This window comes from Falco punctatus (assembly GCF_963210335.1).
Source record: "Falco punctatus genome assembly, chromosome: 2".
NCBI classification, from domain to species: Eukaryota; Metazoa; Chordata; class Aves; order Falconiformes; family Falconidae; genus Falco; species Falco punctatus.
In genome coordinates this window covers 67308868-67327557 of record NC_137581.1, presented here as the reverse complement: position 1 = coordinate 67327557, position 18690 = coordinate 67308868, and the positions used below count along the sequence as shown (strand labels likewise).

General features: G+C 38.8%; 1 protein-coding gene across 2 annotated transcripts in view; it reads left to right on the top strand.

Moving 5' to 3' along the window:
• The window catches only part of NCK2 (NCK adaptor protein 2), an 88820-nt gene that overhangs the window by 39973 nt on the left and 30157 nt on the right, over positions 1–18690 (top strand). For both annotated transcript variants that reach the window (XM_080377465.1, XM_080377466.1), the window contains exon 3: positions 16546–16787. In XM_080377465.1, coding sequence (XP_080233591.1) covers positions 16562–16787 — 226 coding nt within the window. In that variant the 5' untranslated portion in view covers positions 16546–16561. The remainder of the gene's footprint in view (positions 1–16545; positions 16788–18690) is intronic.

Sequence of the window (18690 nt, the reverse complement as noted above, 5' to 3'; positions counted from 1 at the left end):
TAGAACTACAAACCTTGTGTGTTTATATATGTATGTTTATAAAACTGGTTCTGAAAGTATGAAAACTTGCATTCTCGACTGCTTACTTCAGGCAGTCTTTGGATGCATCGATAATATAACATACTTTCTGACTGCAGTAAGTTACTGAAACTTCAGGAAGTCTTGATCTGAGCTGTAAGCCTTTTCTCATGTAACTGGTAGCATCATCATATGGCCACAATAGGGGTGTCCCATATGTGTGCTGGGCTTATGTCCAGTTGTGTGCGGGGTGGCTGCTGCTGTGTATTCTTGAGGAAAAAAGGTGGCAGGAGAGAGGTCAGCAGAGGAAAATAATGGCGCAAAGCAGGCCACTGGTCAGCTTAAGGATTCTGGCCTGTAAGTGGTGGCTGGATGTCTTTGCATCCAGAGTCACTACCTTGACTAGTTCTGCAGAATCCTTAAAATAAGAGAAACAAAAACTGAGGGCAGATTTGATGCAATGATATGGTGCTGCTTACCTTTATGGAGCTAAAGCTTGGTTTCAGGTTGAGTTTTTGAATGTAAATTTATTACACACTAGAGGAGCAAGGACAAGACATCAAATAACACTTTAGTCCAAGATCTATACCTCAGAGCTTCATTTTCAAGAAGAAGCTTAAGATCAAGAACAAATAAAATAAAAATGCTTGGTATTGGTCACTTGAGACATTCAGAGGTTCTGTGATGCAGGAAAGGAAAAGAGATTTCTTCTTCTGTAAGTTCTCCCTGATGTAGAGGGGATGCATGTGTTTCCCCCTTCTCCCTGTTCTCTTCCCAAGCTTGAGGTAATTTGTGGATTTTTATAGACTTTCTCCTACTTCTGATGAATCAAGGGTTTGTAACTTGCCACTCCTTTCTTATACTGCTCCATAGCTCCCAATATTTGTGTATGAATTTTCTTTAAAAAGCCTTTTTCATTGAGGCCTGATGCAGATTTGGTAACATTATTGGCTTCTTTTAGTAAGGTCTGGTTTAGATAATGAAGAAATTGTCTACTTCTGTTGTAATATTACTTTTAACACAATTGTGTCGCGTCACTCTTGGAATTTTGACTACAACTGATACTAAGGTACTACAAGAACATGTCAAGTGGTAAATATTTTGTGTGGTACTTGGCTAAACTTGTGTATGAAATAATGATGGCATAGTCACTTTTATTGAAACTCAGTAGCAATAGAAATTTTTTAATTGGTATTAATCTAGAAGGAACAAGAACTCTGTGGCTAAACTTCCAAATTTCAGACCTATGGTTTTGAACCTGTTTTTACTTTATTTATTTTTGGTTCTAGAACAGATATTAATCCCCACAGTCTCTCTCCATGTTTGGAAATTATTTGGCTACTATTATTTCCCTTTCACATTTGTTGATGCATTTTATTATTACCTGGTGGGAGTAAGGAAGAAAATGTTTTAGTTAGCATGTGAGGATAGAACGTTGCATTCGTGTAAGTGTAGATAACATTTCTGGATGAAAGGGGATGTGATGTAGCAGCCAAAGCCAAATGCTTAATTTTGAATTGATTTGATTATTGCAGGGAGATTTTATTCAGAAATGTGAGCTCTGGAGGAATTTCTGGCAGAAGATAAAACAATAGGAGGAGGCTTAGAGTTAGAAAAAATTCAGTTTTGTTCAAGCACTGGAGCTGAGAGTAGGAATAAAGGAGGATGAGAGTCTGGCATTGCCAGGCAGTGTTGGTCTCCATTGAATGTGTATTTTGCTCCCAGAAATGTAGACTCTTCTAATTGCTTATTCATGGTTTTGGGTAGCTATTTCTGTGGAAAAAGTCAGATATTCCTAGCCTTTATCCAGTAAAAGTTTATTTTCAGAAGCTTATCTTTTTGAGCAGCAGTTCTGGTGCAGTGGAAAGTCATGTTGGGGTAATAGTAGTGGAACAACTTTTTAGGTTGTCTGTGTGAGCTGTCTTAGAGTAGCTGACACCTGAACTGCAAGGTGAGAGTTCAGAATAAGGAACATCTTCCTTACATTCTTACAGCAGCCTCTCTTCTCTGGATCACACCTGGCAGGAAGGGTTTCCCCTTTCATCCTTTCCCCCCTTTGGTGAATGGTGCTTCTCTCTTAGTTTTGCCCCTCTCCTTTGAGGAGTTAACAATGGCTTGCTGCTGTAATCATGTGGCAGAGCACTCACAAATAACTATTTTTTGGAAGAAGACCTCATTTGAACTGGCAGAAGATATATAAGAAGTATTTTGCTTGAAATAGAGTGCTGCCAACATTCCAAACCAAAAAATCAAATTTTGACTTTAAAGCATTTTAAAGAGCTACAGGACAGGTTGGTTTGAAACCTGTTTTATTTGGAAAAGTGTGAGGAGTAGACTGTCCTCGGTACTTGTGTTTTGGGAGTGGTAAGAAAGGATTCCTGTCTTGACTGAAGAGTTGTTAAATGTAAGGAGAACAAATAACTTGGGGGAGACTGGGATGGCCATTTCTTGCATGGGCTGATACTTTCCCTGTTTTATAGCATTAGATATAATATTGACATTTATATTGACACTATATATTGACAGCAGTCAATCTGACTGACAAGAGACTTGTGAAGCTGCAGCATTCACTTACATCTCGTACAAGATCCAGGAGTGTCTCTTCATTTAAATTGTGCTTTCTCTTGGTACGTGTCCTGTAAGGAAACTAAAAGGATAACTTTCTGAGTAACGATCTTGTGGTTCAGTCTTCTTCAAGAAGATGTACAGATTTATACAGAAATAAATGTAATGGTATTAGCTGCTGCTTAATGAAATCTAACACTGTATCTTTCAAGCTACCTCTTTGGTTACATATGTAAGCACAGAATCAAGAATGATATCTTGTGCCTGGTCATTATTTTTGCTGTATTATTCAAAGACCCTGCTGCTAGAAAGAAGTTTTTTGCCAGATAAACTCTCCTAGATATAAGAAATAGGTGTTCAATAACTCCAAATTCAGGTAAAAATTTGTGGAACTTTACCTTGAGAGTTAAATTAGTTAAACTTCTTGTTCACCCCATGCCCCACCCCCCATTACATGTACTTTTTCATATTGGATAAAAATTCTGGCCCAGGTGACCTGGTAAAAAAATCCAGAAGTCTAAGAATTCATTCAGTATTTGACATTACAGTAAACTGGAAAGCTCACAGGAACAGTGTCTTGAATAGGGCCTTTAAATTACTTAGTGCTCTGTGAGCTAGAAAGTTAAAAATTGTTTTAATACATGTATTTTTCACTACTGTCATGTGGTAGATTGAATGTTGTTTTTTTTCTTGTAAAGCAATTGATAAATTACTTAAAACTATGAAGTTACTTAAGACTATAAAGTGAACATTGTCTAGAAATGGACAATGTACTTTTTTTTTTTCCTTCCTTAAACAACTTTAGTTGGGAATAAATGCGTTTTTGAACTGAACAAACATCTCTTCCTCTTTCTAGTTAAAAAGTGAAGGTATGATTTTTCTTTTGGGGAACAGAAGGTCAGCAGTTCAATTTTATTTTCAGCATTTTATAGACAGTTTAAAGTGAAATCCCTTGAAAAGTAGGTAGCAGTGTTTCAAGGGATTAGCAGTAAAACGTAGCAATCCACAGTGATTCTGAGCTTTGTCCTTCTGTGTGAGATCAAGGTTAAACTTCTTACATCTGAGCACTGTTCATTGTTTATACAATACATAAATGTACAAACACTTCCAGTGAAGTACAGTTCCTGCAGACCATTGAATGTTTGAGCTAGGGGAAAAGCAGCAGCAATGGAAGCAAATAATTCAAATGCTTTTTTTTGAATCTTGAAAGAAGTTCAAGGGTGTATCCTTTATATATTTCATGGTGTTAACCATATTCTGAGTGGCTGGCTGTTCTAATTTCAAGGCAAGAAGGAAGGTGTATTGATAGTGAGGATGAAAATGCATGAACAGCAATACGCTTAATTTGTTCTTCCACAGAGCATGTTTCACCAGTCTTATATAGATAATGTTACCTAAATGTCCTCTCAGTAGAGTGTCTGGTTTTTTATTCTATCAGCTTGTGGGCTTGGCTCCCTCCTACCCCCTTTTTGTAAGGGACTGTGAAGAGGTTGGTAGGTGCACAATGATTTGTAATTTTGTGTTGTGTATACAATCAATGTACATTGTATTCTTCCTGGACCTTCCCCTCTTTTTTATCTTGATGTTTGGGTGGGGTTTTTTTGTTTGTTTGGGGTTTTTTGTTTTCATGTATTTTGAAATGTATAGGTAAGCTTAAATATTGTTGGCTGGGAGGAAGGGACAGAGAACAATCCAGAGCAACACTAACAAACGTTAAGCTTATCTGTGTCTCTGACTTAGTAGAAACACCCATAAACCAATGTGGAGATGTGGCTATTCATCATTGCTGTTGTTTTAGAGGCAAGGTGAGGTCTCTTTAACCAAAAGTTGCTTTTAGTGCAGTTGAGCTGTTTATTACCTATGTGGCTTTTCTGAAACTACTTCTAAAAGAATTCAGGAAAAGGTGAGCTGATGCTCTTTTCTGACCCTCTTTCTGTATTTATCTAAATGTGAGGCAGCGGCTGGGGTTCTGTTGTGTTTACTCTGCAACCAAGAAACATAGGTCAAAAAAGCCGCTGCTTCCCTGTTTTTTGCATGCCATTTGCAGCCAAAGGGTCTGAAGATGTCCTGTCTGCACAGTCTGGGTTTTGCCTTTGCTGTCTAGAACATGGAAAACCATTGGTCTTGATGGCAATGCCTTCAAAATAAAGCAAGAGGAAGCTTTTTGCACTAATAGTGGAAGAAGTCATGCAGATTGGGTCATCCGCAGTAGCTGCATCTGCATCGACTACTGACAGAGGCAGCATGAGAACCTGCAGCTGCAGCTGGCATCTGCCTGAGCCCTGCTGATGGAGTTTGCAGCAACAGATGCAGAAAAGGGAAGTTGCAGGCAGATGGCATGAACATGCAGGGGCTAAAGGCTGCAGGAAGGGGTTGGTGGGAAGGGATGTTAGCTGGCCGTCTGCGGTTGGAGTTGGTTTATATTCAAACTTTCCACCACACCCCTCTTCTTTCAGCAGACTAAACCCAACGATGATAACTTAATAATTCACGCTCCTTGTGTTTTCTGGAAAGTATATAATAAAAGGCCATGAAAAGATGCAATTTTGTATAGCCTTCAAGATAGGGAGAAGTACCTTCTTCCAAAAAAACCATCAGGGTTGGATGAAGTGCTGATAAAATCATCTAACTACAAAAATCATCTCAGTGTTTTTTGTCTGGTCTCTAGAAGGTTGCCAGTACTGTCTTATTAATCTTTGTCCTGCTTTCTGAGTAAAATAAAAACAGAAATTTCTTAAAAACAACCCCTTAAACAGGCTGAAATATGTTTTTTTGGATTTTTTTATAATGCCTTAAGGTTTTCTTTAGCCAATTTCTTAATAGTCATCCCATGTTTATGGAACTACTTCAGCCAGGTTATGTATGATAAGCCCTTTGCCCTGTGTGTTGGTGACCATACTCAGTTACAGCTTAGCTAAAGACCAGTTAGAGTGTTTTCTCTGTAACTTCTATTATCATTACCTATCTTTTAAGCATAGGTAAGGCTTCTAACTAGTATTGCAAAACTTTTAACATATGTTGCTATAATACCAGCTTGTTTCTGTAGAAAACCAGCTTTTTGTCCTTTGAAATAAAATTTTAAATTTAAATCACCTGTCAGAAGCTAAAAATGAATACTGCTTACTTTATAACAGGCATGCTGTTCCAAAAATGGTATAGAAATACCCTTTTCAAGTAAGACATCAAAAGATATTTTTAAAACTTTGCTTCTCAAAACAGCAGAGTGCTTACCAAATAAATAGGAAAGATAGTATTATGTCTTTTAAACGCTGTCACATTGGTTAAGCATTTGTACCTCGAACTGACAGAGACCAGGACATTTTGTGGCATAGCAGTATTACTAATGAAATTAAAAAGATATGGAATTGCGAAGGTTAGCTTGTATGAAGGTCACAAGATGAAACAGTCAACATTGTATAAAATTAGGGTGGTATTGTATAAATTATAGAAGGCCAGAACTCAGATTTGTGTTCTTCTAATGCTGCAGCAGCCTACCTTGTAACAGCCCAGACATCTTTCTCCTTCTCCCACTAGAGAGGCAGCAGGCTGATGTACCTTTAGCTGCAGTGCTACTTTCATAGAATGGTTTGGGTTGGAAAGGACCTTTAAAGGTCATCTAGTCCAAACTCCCTGCAATGAACAGGGACACCTTTCACTAGGGCAGGTTGCTCGGAGCCCCTTCCAACCTGACCTTGAATGTTTGCAGGCATGGGGCATCTACCACCTCTCTGGGAAACCTGTGCCAGTGTTTGAGCAGCCTCACTGTAAGAAATTTCTTCCTTATAACTGGTCTAAATCTATCCACTTTTAATCTAAAACCATTACCCCTTGTCCTGTCACAACAGGCCCTGCTAAAAAGTCTGTCCCCATCTTTCTTATAAGCACCCTTTAAGTACTGAAAGGTTGCAGTCAGGTCTCCCCAGAGCCTTCTTCAGGCTGAACAATCCCAACTCAGCCTTTCCTCACAGGAGAGGTGTTCCATCCCTCAGACCATCTTTGTGGCCCTCCTCTGGACCCACTCCAACAGGTCCATGTCTTTCCTGTGCCAAGGACCCCAGAGCTGGATGCAGCACTGCAGGTGGGGTCTCACCGGACCAGAGCAGAGGGGCAGAATCACCTCCCTCGACCTGCTGGCCACGCTGCTTTTGATGCAGCCCAGGATACGGTTGGCTTTCTGGGCTGCGAGCACACATTGCTGGCTCGTGTCCAGCTTTTCATCCACCAGTACCTGCAAGTCCTTCTTGGCAGGGCTGCTCTCAATTCCTCCATCCCCCAGCCTGTACTGATACTGGGGGCTGCCCCAACCCAGATGCAGGACCCTGCACTTGGCCTTGTTGAACCTCATGAAGTTCATACAGGCCTACTTCTCAAGCTTGTCCAGGTCCCTCTGGGTGACATCGCATCCCTCAGGTGTGTCAGCCATACCACTCAGCCTGGTGTCATCTACAGACTTGCTGAGGGTTCCCTCAGTCCCCTTGTGTTATTGATGAAGACATTAAACAGTACTGGTCTCAGTAAGGACCCCTGGGGGACACCACTCATCACTGGTCTCCATCTGGACACTGAGCCGTTGTCCACTACCCTTTGGATGTGACCATCTGACCAAATCCTCATCCAACAAACAGTTCATCTATTAAATCCATATCTCTGCAATTTAGAGAGACGCATGTTGTTTGTGGGACCATGTCAAAGGCCTTACAGAAGTTCAGATAGATGACATCCATAGCTCTTTCCTTGTCCGCTGATGTAGCTGCTCCATCATAGAAGGTCACTAGGTTGGTCAGGCAGGACTTGCCTTTGGTGAAGCTACTTTCTCATATAAATGTTAGCAATTTTAATATTTTCTCATAATATTTTCCAGAGTCTTACTGTTGTGATGGCATTGTCGTCTTCTTACAACTTCAACTTTTTTTCTGAGGCCGTATGCCTCAAATTATGAAGCCGTATTAGTCTGAATAATGGGCAGCTGTGATTGTGAGGTGACCTTGGCTTACAAGAAAGAAAGAAAGATGTGAGCTGGGGGATTGCACTCGGTGCTTTTGTTGTGCTTGAAAGTCTCTACCATCAAGGCCATCCCCACTGCTCTTGTCAGCTAGACACTGGTGCTGTACCTTCCTGCTGGAGTGGGGCTTGGAGAGCTGGAAAGGGCCTAGGCATCACCTACAGGCATCAGAGATAGTCATCGCTAAGACTCTGGGCTGCACACAAGACATAGGTGGGTCTCACCAAGGAGAGTTTTAATAGTTTTAATTTTGTGATTAAAATTATTCCTTTTCCTTAAATGACAAGTTTACGTTTCAAAAGATCATTTGAAGCAGTCTCTGCTTATTTCATCTGAGCAGACTGTTTTGTGTGGTAGGCTTCATGAAAACATTGGGTGGGAAATTTTTTTTACGAACATCCTTTTATGTTATTATACAAACATCTGTAAAGTGAGATTTCTGTTGAATGGTAAAGTGCTGTACTGACTCTTTAGCAGGAAGGATGTATTTCTGGGTGTTTCTAATCTGTATTCTCCTTTATTTCTTTGTGTGTCTTTTAAAAAGACTTCTAAGCCACTTACAAGACAAAAAACAAGATTAACTTTTGTGCTGTTGGAGCTACGCAGAAATTCGTTACCACTAAACTAGTCTTGAGGTTTCCTGTTTGCAGTTGTTCTGTAACGTAAGATACAAGGTGCTTGAGTGTAGCAGCAGTTGTATTAGAGATTGGGATATCAGATATATTGTGGGCCGAGAGAAAACAACGTTGCTCAGAAGCTGTCAGAGGCACCCAGCTGAAGAAAGAAAACCCCAGACTTCGCAGCGCTGTGCCCTGAAACAATGGCAGGCGATACAGAGGGGAAGAGGGTCTGGGGTGTGCAGGGCAGGCTGTTGGGTAGCATCAAGATGAAGTTAATACAGTTCTAAATTACTGGTTAATTAAGACTGGTCTCGCGCTTTTTTTGAAGATGAGCAGCTCGCTTGTGTTTTAGCAAGAAGTATCACCTGAAAAACCCACACTTGTGGTGCCCGTGGAAGCTGGCTGGGGCTGGGCAGTCCTGCCAGTGGCGCCTGGGCCCAGCATGTCCGACATGATCAGCCATTCCACGGGGCTGTGTTGCCCTCACAGTTTTCTCTAAAATTATTCTCCCCTTCCCCCTGCTCCAGGTTGACTCATAAGGAAACAGAGTGCTTTTGCACCTAAGAACAAATGTCTTGGGGGCCTGCCAGAAAAGCTCTTGGTGTCTGCTGAGCCTGCCTTTGAAGTCACCTCTGCGGCTGGGCCTGTCCCTTGGCTGGTTGTTCATCTGCTCAGCGGGGGTGCAGGCTTTGGTGGATGGGTAGGCCTAAATCAGGAGCTCACATGAAGTGAAAAATATACAGGAAAAAAAAATTTCTTCATTCCCATCTTCCTTAAAACACTTAATAATTGCACACCCATAATCTGCTGGTATGCTGTGTAGGTCTTTTGGGGACATCTTTATCTCTTTATTTTTCTTTAGGATTAGAGTTTGTCTGACTACTTGGTAGTGCTATCAAGGATTTTCCAATTTGTGCTTTCAGATGAGTGGCACAACTGTAACTCTCCGGAACTTCTTCATTGCTCCAGTTTTTCCTCAGAGTTGATGCTAAAACTGCAAAACCTTTGTGGACAGCTCTGCTATCTTGGGGTGCATTTGAAGATTAAAAGTGTTTAACTTTTCTTATTATTTTTTGTACCCTAGTTAATGACAGAGAAGAAAATGTTTGTCGTTGTAAAATAATCCCATAGTGTAGAACTAAGTTTTAAACATACTTTTTTCCCCTACATCATGTGCAGGAAACTTAATGTTCTATCTAATTCTGTACTTAGTGCTAATATTTAATTTATTCCAGACACAGTTTAATAGTTTTTTATAATTCTTAATGAGCGGAACTGCACTTCTTTTGATACCTTCAGTTTGTATTTCCTGACTTGAGCTTGTTGCTATCAGATTTTCCTTTTCAAAGAAAGGAGCAGAGAAAGAGGGGACACAGACACCTCAACAGCTTTTTACCTCACTTTTAAAACAGGACATTTTAAACCATATAATACTTCTTTCATAAATACTAAATTGTGAGAATAGGTTGAGAAATGTAATAAAATTTCCTCCTTTGCAGTGCATCTGTTTATTTACATCTTTGTTCACATTTATTCTTTACAGCTTCCGCTCATCCTTGCTTTCACCTTAGGAAAATTGACAGCCCTAAAGGACCCACAGGTGATTTCAGTTGCCTGTGGGTTGTTTTCAGTTTGCGCAGCAAAGTAAATTAAATAGTCCCTTGCACTTACTCAACTATCGCTTTTATGTTTCATTAGGATGTGCTAACTACAGAACTAATAGTGAAATAACAAAAATTAATTGTCAGGCTTGTGTTAAAACAGCAATTTTAGGCAGCCCAGGTATGTGAGGTTTTTTTCTGCTCAGGTATTGGTTTGACACCTCAGAACTGCATAACAGGATGATGAATGTTTGGTCACTACAGGTATTTGGTTAACTTTCTTTGAAAGAGGAGGGGAGTATTCTTACAATAATTTTTGGTGCAGTGACCTCTTTCCATATAAATGTGTCTCTTGGGGTGGATTGACACACATTATATGCAGTATTGAAGTGTTAAACTGCAGAAGCAGTTAGACAAGGTGGCCTTTATGTGATTCATCTCCACTTGTCTGAGCACCAGTAAATAGCCCATGTAACAAAGCATGGAAAGGGTTTTAACAGAGAGCTGTGATTTGCCATAATTTGGGTCAGTTTGTTTACTCTTTTTAAACCTCTGCATTTTGAAATTTTCCTGTAGCAGTCATTAGAAATATGTTTCACTTGGTTTAGGTTAACTTTGGCCTTTGTTTTTTCCTGTTTTTTTTCAAACATACATACTTTAAGTATCAAAAATGCTGTGTTCTACTGGAAATAGCTAAAAAATGTGTCCGAAAGGTGTATTCTTTTTCACAAGCTTTTATCTGAATTCACATTTCTGTTCTTTTTAATGCCTTCTGAGTTCTGTCTTTGAATTTGCTGCTTTACTGAGCCCCAAGAACAGAGTGAAACAATCTCAGCTACAGAGAGAGGTGCTTTTTTGAAATCTTTCTGTATGTCAAAACTATTAATCTAGGCTGATTAAAAAAAAAAAAAAACACAAAAAAACCCCAACAAACCAAACCTAACTACACCCACACACATGCAACAAAGAAAATAACTGTAAGTGAAAACAAAGCTTCAAACTTCCTGAACCAGCAAGCAGGCTCACCAGAGATTGCATCTTTATAAGCAAGTTTCAGACTTAAGGGTTTACTTCAGATGAAGTGATCTGATACAAGATATTTCATTAATTACACAGTACAGTAAGCTCATCCACTTGTTATGGAAAAGGCCTTGATGGAAAGAGACTTGGGGTTTTTTTTATTATTTTCCACAACTGTGTTACATTAGAAGACTAACTATTGCCTATTTTGCTATAGTTTGTGAAAGATTAACCAAGTGGACATCACAGATAGCTGGCCCACCAGCAACACATGCTGTAGGGTTCAGAAACCATTTTGATTTTCAGTGTTCTCAGGGCCAGAGAAGGGGAGGTTGTTCAGCCTTCCAGTTTTAGAGAAAACAGTGACATGTCATTAGTTAGCTTTTCATTCTCCCAGGACAATTAACTACACATTGTATATAGTAATTATATCTTATGTAATATTGTGTAGCAATTATGTGGTTTATGTACATCAGTGTCATGTAAAAGCCTCTGTATCATTTTAGTGCCTTTCTTTCAGCATGTCTTAGGAGGACATCCAATTCCAGAACAGTCTGTTATATCAATTGGCACTTCCTATTAATAGAATTTTTGCTTGTTCCCTTGGTGAGGGATTAAATTTCAAGCATTACTGTCAGTCATTTTTCAGCCATGTTAATTTTTACAAACTAAATTGTGAACAAGGCAAGCAACTGCTTCCTTTCCCACTGCATCTTTAAAGCTTAACCATACCTCCTGTTTACCCTATCCTAACTAACTGTACCCCTGATGCAACCCTGAGCCTTCCTCCTGAAGACAAGAAAAGGTGCTGCTTTTCAGCCCATTGGGCCAGGGAGTAGTGGGAGCGCTAACTTGCATCATGCTATAGGAGAGGATTCCAGTTCAGGTAGCCTGCTGGAACTGGAAAGGTTCCTTTCTTACTTATCATTGTGGAAGAAACACATTAGGCCCTATATGGAATGTGTAGGTGTTTGTGGAATCCAGGCCTGGTAAAAGGTAATGAGGTCTGTATTAACAACTGGATGTAGTTTGATATTTAAAATAACATCGACTGAGCAAATTTTCACATGAAATATAACTAGCAGATTTACAAGCTGCAGGAACAAATTCTCTTAAGTTCCTTTACATTTAAGTTTCCATAATCTGAAGTATTGTTTGCATGGTTCAGTTTTAAGCATTAGTTCAAAACGATGCAGGTGGTTGTCCTTGGTTTTTTTCTGGCATTGTTAAATTCTTGGATCATGGATAGTTCATTCAACATAACCTTTTTCTTTCTGGACTTTCTTCTGATAACGTCTATATGGGAGCTACAGTACTAGATATTCCACTGATGTCTGCCTTTGTTCTGGCTGAGGGTTAGCTAATGTTCCTCACTTGTCTGAGCAGGCTCTGAGTACAGTCGTCTTATACTTTACCTCGGCTGCATTTTGTTCACTACCTTCCTAGCCTGGCAGATTTTACAGTTTTTTCCCCTCTCTCCCAAGCGTATTTTTGTATAGGAAAATTTTCATGTGTGCTTCTGCAGTAGGGTAGCTGCCACTGAAGACAGGACTCCTAACAAAACCTAAACTCGAAGGAAGAAACAAAGCCACTGAAAATACCTAAAGTATTTTGTATTTGCTGAAATGTTATAACTATGTTGGTAAAATAAATTAGTTTACTGCCACTGCTAGCAATGAAGGAAATGATGGATTAAAAGGGGTTGGAAGTTTGGATTGGTAACATAGCTAATAGAAGAATTACCTTATGAAGGTCTGAGTTGTGGCGTTTTGTTTATTTGCTCATTTAGTGTGGTGTCGGTTTTGGGTTTTTTTTTGTTGCTTTTAAAAACTGTAGTTGCAAGTTGGATTGCCATAAAAGTAAAGCAAATGACTTCGTGATATGGTAAGCTAAAAACCAAGTTATAAGTGTACTTCTTAAAGTGAAACAGTCTTGTACTGAGAAATGACTGTTGCGTTTTGTAAATTTACAGTCCTTTGCATAGGGATTTCAGAGCTTTTCACTGGTGCTTTTTAAAGTGGGGGCGTTATATTGGATATGAGAAGACTGTATTTCAGCACTAGGACTTTTGAGCTGTTTAAGGAGGAACATTCTAGAAAGTTGTATACTCTTTGCAGTAATGGTTTTTATTTTCTTGGTGTGAAGCACTCTCATGTTAATGTTAGAGTGTATAGGGACTGTGATACTTTTTGTTGTGTGGTCTATAAGCAGTGTACTAAAGAAATCTCATGTTTTGAATGCATGTCAAGTTTTTATGGGACACTCAGATGCTTTGGAAGGCCATATTATTGGTTTTTATTTATGTTTTTCCCCATATCTAGTTATGTCATTTGCTTCTAATGTTTTGTTTGGCACACAACTGTGTTGCAGAAGCATTTAAGAACTATTAATTCCACAGCTCCACTTCTGGGGAACAAATGTGTCCTTATTCACATACAAGGAGATCTTAGCTCTGCAGATGTCACAGGAAGAACCTTATTGTCCTTGACGGAACCAGTCTAATGATGTAACCATACAAAAGTAATGTTAAGAACTTTAATACTAGTTCCTCACATAAAAAAAAAAAACAAACAACAACCCCCCCCAAAAAAAAACAAAAAAAAAAAAACAAAAAAACACAAAAAAACCCAAAACCCACAAAAAACCCGAACAACAAAAACAAAACAAAAAAACCCAGAACCCGAAACTCACAAACCCCCCCAACCCCAAACACCACCCCCCACCCAAATTCTCACCAAGATAAAAACCAGCACAATGAAATCCCTCCACACACATGCATACAGCTGTAAATGTTCAGCTGCCATTATATGATGCATTTTGACTCTTTATAACTCCTGTTGTCTCTTGGGTAGGAATGCTTGCCCCATTATACATTCAACAAAACCTGGAGTACTTTACTAAAATAGGTTCTTCGTGAGCATGCCAGTTGAGTAACTTGGCTATTCTACACTTCCACCATAATTACATCATGCAAGGGGTCTGCTTGTGAAATAACATGGTTTCTCAAGCACAGTGGCAGTTTTACACATCTACAATAACTGGAATTACAGAAATCGGGTAGTTTGAGGCTCCTTGTCCTGAGTGAATTTTGGAGGACTGTATAGTTGATGTCATCAGCCCTGATGTATGGTTTCTTCCTGTGCTTCTGTCCTTGCCCAACACCGCAGGGAAACACTTGGCAACTCTTGCAGCAGGGGCCAATTCAATTTTATTTTTTTTTCTTCAGAAGGATAGGAAGTGTAATAGTTTTTCATCAGTCACTAGTCAAATATTAAGCCCAATGTGTGTTTTTTTATTATTAATATACTGTAATATTGATAGAGAATTTTAACTTGCCTATGTTGTGAAAATAATCTTTTTTTAGAAGTGGAGCCTTGTGTGGTGGCAACATCAGCCAACTGCATTGACGGTGTCCTATTTCTTTATGTTCTCCATGTCCCCTGGAATAGTAACAATAGAGCATTTTACAATTGCTGAGATAAACTGATCTAAATTGGAAAGAGAGATTACACTGACAACGCTGGCCTCCAGGACATGCTTGATTGCAATCCCCCTGTGGCTACATCAGTTTATAGACCTGTGGGCTATCTGTCCATTTTATGCGAGTCAGAAACCAGGGCAGTTTATTGGAGACTGTGGTCCAAAGCTCAGACTGTCCCATGTCATTGTCAGATGGGATTATTGTTTTAGAGGAAATAAATGGTTGAAGGGTATAGTGACTTATTTCTTGTAAAATCATCAATTCTATCTGCATAAGTCACAACCTGTTTGAACTGTAAGGGCTGCATTTCTTTCCACTTGTTTGAAATGTCCTAAATTCTTTTGGAAGTCATCTTGGGGCTTTCAGCTATGCAAACACGTTTGAAAAATGTTTTAATTGTTGTATGTTCTTTTCTGTTTTCTAATTGGAAAGTAAGTACTTAAGCGTGTCGATTCAGCTTCAGATTTTCAAAAATGTCACCTACCTTGGTCATGAGGGGTGACGTTGCTGGTGTTTTCCAAAGCTTTGATTTCAAATAGTTTAGTAACTATAGCTCAACCCTGTATGATGCTGTCATGGAAATAAAAATTATGATAAGAGGAGGCTGTTAAATTATAATGGAATCCACTATTGTGTCTTATGATTATAGGTTAACTTTAACTAAGGAAAACACTTCTTTTTCTTTGCAAGAGTAGACTGCTAGGCTGTCTAGCATGTAGTTTTCACAGCCTGTACTATAGCTAAAGGGAGAAGGTGCGTACTTGTGTGTTTACAGACTGCAGAAGGAACCCTTTTGGAATATAGGTTATACAACTTAAATGCTGAACAGAATTTCTCAATGAGGTTTGGGTTTTCTTTTTAATTACCTCTCTGTCTTGTAAACTATTAGGTATCAGAATTCATAGGGTTGTGGACTGCTAAGAACTAGGCAACAAAGTCAATCATGCTAAGAAGGTCCTTGGACATTAACAGTTTGAAGTACAGTCTCTACTACTTCTACTACTACTTGGGACCTGTCTCTACTACTTCTACTAAACCGTAATTCAAAGGAAAACTGCAGCTTTTGCTTTTTAAATAAAATTATCTGCTACATTTATTTTCAAATACATTCTCACCTCCCACTCTCTCCTGTCCTCCTCCACTTCCCTCTGCCCCAAAATCCCCCAGCAGTGATTAGAAAATTTTAGGTAACTTCTTAGAACTCAAAAGATACAATCAACATGTTTTGGTTGGCATTTGAGTGTTACTGGTATTGGCATAGCACTTTTCCTTGCACACTGTTGTGCTCCCTTACATTGTTCCCAGTAATTACTGGGATGCATAGGAAAACATGGAGGCATGTGGCTCTCTTTATGCAGGTGACAAATAGCTTTGGAAAAGGTCATTCCTGTTATAGGTAATTAAAAGAAAGACAACTCATTCAGTCTTAACAGAACTCTGAATTCAAAGTTTCAGGTAGAGAATAAATGAAATGCAACTGAGGGAAGCGCAGTAGGTACTTTTCCTCCAGCCCACTGACTAGTGCGTGGCACAGCACTGCAGTGAGCTAGGATCTTTCCAGGAGCAAAGGGGAAGCAAAGGATTCTCCAAAGATGCAGTCTTGTGCTGCCTGCGCAAAAGTTGTGAACAAAGGCTTGTTAAAGACAATGCCCTCTTCTTGATGGCAGATTTCCCTGCTGAATTATATTACTACTTCAATTATTTTTAACTTCCTCCTAAAAAAAAAAAAAAAAAAAAAAAAAAAAGATAACTTTATATGCAGAAAATTTATAAATAATACATTAGTATGAGGATGAGGAACTAGGGCAGAAGGAAAACAAATACATTTTTGCAATGCTGCCTTTTTTTTTTTCTCAGATCAGAAATTTGAATGCCAGATGTGGGATAGTTTTATAATGCCATGTGCAAAACCTAAATGGGTTTCATAAATTAGCCTTTGTTAACATATATCTGAATAATATTTTGTATACATTCAGAGGAACCAAACATAATACATTATGACTAGAATTTACTTTCAAGGTGGTGTCGTATTTTAGTGGCAGAAAAAGCAAGAAAGGTTGATATGATTTCCCTTATTTTTAGAAGAGGAGTTCCAATCTATAAGGTCTCTCTCTGTATGGCTTTCTCATTTTTTAACCTAGCCTTTTCTTGCTTATTTCAGAAGAGCTCAAAGAAAAAACTGAGTAAGAATTACATGATATAATTTACTGATGAGCATGTTTTAATATTTTGTTGCAGAAGGACTCCATGAAAGATGACAGAAGAAGTTATTGTTATTGCAAAGTGGGATTACACTGCACAGCAGGACCAAGAACTTGACATCAAGAAAAATGAGCGTCTTTGGCTATTAGATGATTCCAAGACATGGTGGAGGGTAAGAAACGCGGCCAACAAAACGGGATATGTGCCATCAAATTATGTGGAGCGAAAAAACAGCTTGAAGAAAGGTTCTCTGGTTAAAAATCTAAAAGACACATTGGGTAAGTCCTTTTGTATTTTGGAAGAAGTTTAGTAGACTTGATGGGTTTCAGATTGGGAATGTAATGTGCACATAAATATTTTTTAACATGCTTGTTTGGATTTTCTTAATCCTTGGTTTGAGGTAACATTGTGGATGATTGGGAGTGGGAGGGATGAGGGGGTTGTGAAGAATCATGGAAAAATCTGTAAAAATTTTTCTCATATCACATCCAGGAGAGTAAGATGTTATTTTTGTTCCAGTTTGTCAGAGGCTGTGTATTTTCAGTGGCTTGAGAACTGTGTTTTCATTGAGATATCAGCTGCTGAATCCCCTCCTCTCATTCTGGGCCCACTCGCTCAGAAATAGAAGGATGTAAACTGGATTGTTCAGCACAGCTATCATAGCAAAGCTAAATCACTTTATGAATGGGATTATACAATGTGCCTATGTGCAATGTCAGGGGCTAAGTTTCTGTGGTCTGAGATGTTCCTTCTGCTTCCAAGCCATTAATATGGTCTCCGTTTTCCACTGTTGTGAAGAATTTATGTACAAGTATATCATACATATAAAATGGTAGAAAAATTTTGAGTGTATTTTTAAGAAATGTATTTGGAAGTCTGGTTAAATTATTTTTTTTCCTTTATTTTTGCAATGATTTTTAATGACTGGTTGAATTACTAAAAAATTAAGGGCTTTGCATGCGGCTAAGAAAGGTTAAACATAGGGATAAGTAATCATTTTATATCTAAAGGCCAAAAACCCCCTACTAGTGGTATTTTAAGATGTTATGAATAAAACAGAAACAGCTATGCACCTGGAGGTGTTTTGAGGTTATTTTTTGCTTGTGTTTTGGTTTTTGCCTGTGTTTTGCAAATCTTACATAGAGAAAACTTACTCTGTTGCAATTTGTTGTAGAAAATACAGATTCTTCAACAGAAAAATTAGAATTTGGAATTAGACTTGTCAAAAAGCAAAAAGGTTCACTGGAAAATAACACGGCAATAGCTTGTGTAGGCTTATTGCAGGTGTCCTGTGCTGGTGTTGCATCTAGCAAGTTAGGTTTCTTGGTCACCTCATTATGGTGTCCTCCATTGCTGAGCTGCCGTAAAGTACATGAAAATTGAGGACTACAGGATGGGAGGCAGGCAAACAAGGTTATCACAGGATTTACCACGGTAATATTTAAAACCATAGGTCTTTCTACAGATACTTCTGGAATATACTCATTACAGTGCCAGCAAATGTGATTATGCCTTTTTCAAAGATTTGTATAAGGAATAAGCCTGAACATCAATTAATTAGTTAAAATCAAAATTCTGCGTGTTATGCTCCTTTTACATGGATTTATGTTGTTTAAAATACATGTATTTTGTTTGAAAGCTCCTTTATGAAAGGATTGCATTTCTATTGTGGTTATATATCGTGTTTGTGTGAAATGTGGACAGTATTTACTTGATGTAAACTCATTTTTATTTATATTCAACAGAAATGTGTTTAAGTGAAGGAACAGAGACATGTCCAAGCATTTATGCATGTTTACCTCCTTCATCTTAGCAAAGCTGTGTGCTGCAGGATGCTTCACTATGGTGGTGACTGATAAAAATATGTGAGAACAAAGCTTGCTGGTTTCATGGCTGAGCCTTCGCTCGTGTCACCTCTTCCAAACCTCAGCCCTTTGCACACATGTTCTGAAGGACTGTTACTACAATCTACCGATTCCCCTACCTTTTCTAATGGTTTTCTCTGTGCATCGCTTGTTCAGCTGAGGCAGAAAATACCATGTGACAGAGCCTAGATTTTTTTTTTTTTTTTTGCAGTGACCACACTTACCTGCTAATTATACAGAATGCAAAGAGCGTCTCATGCTCTTTTGTGCTTGTACATCTTGTGACAGTAAGAAACTGCTGAAGCCATACATAACC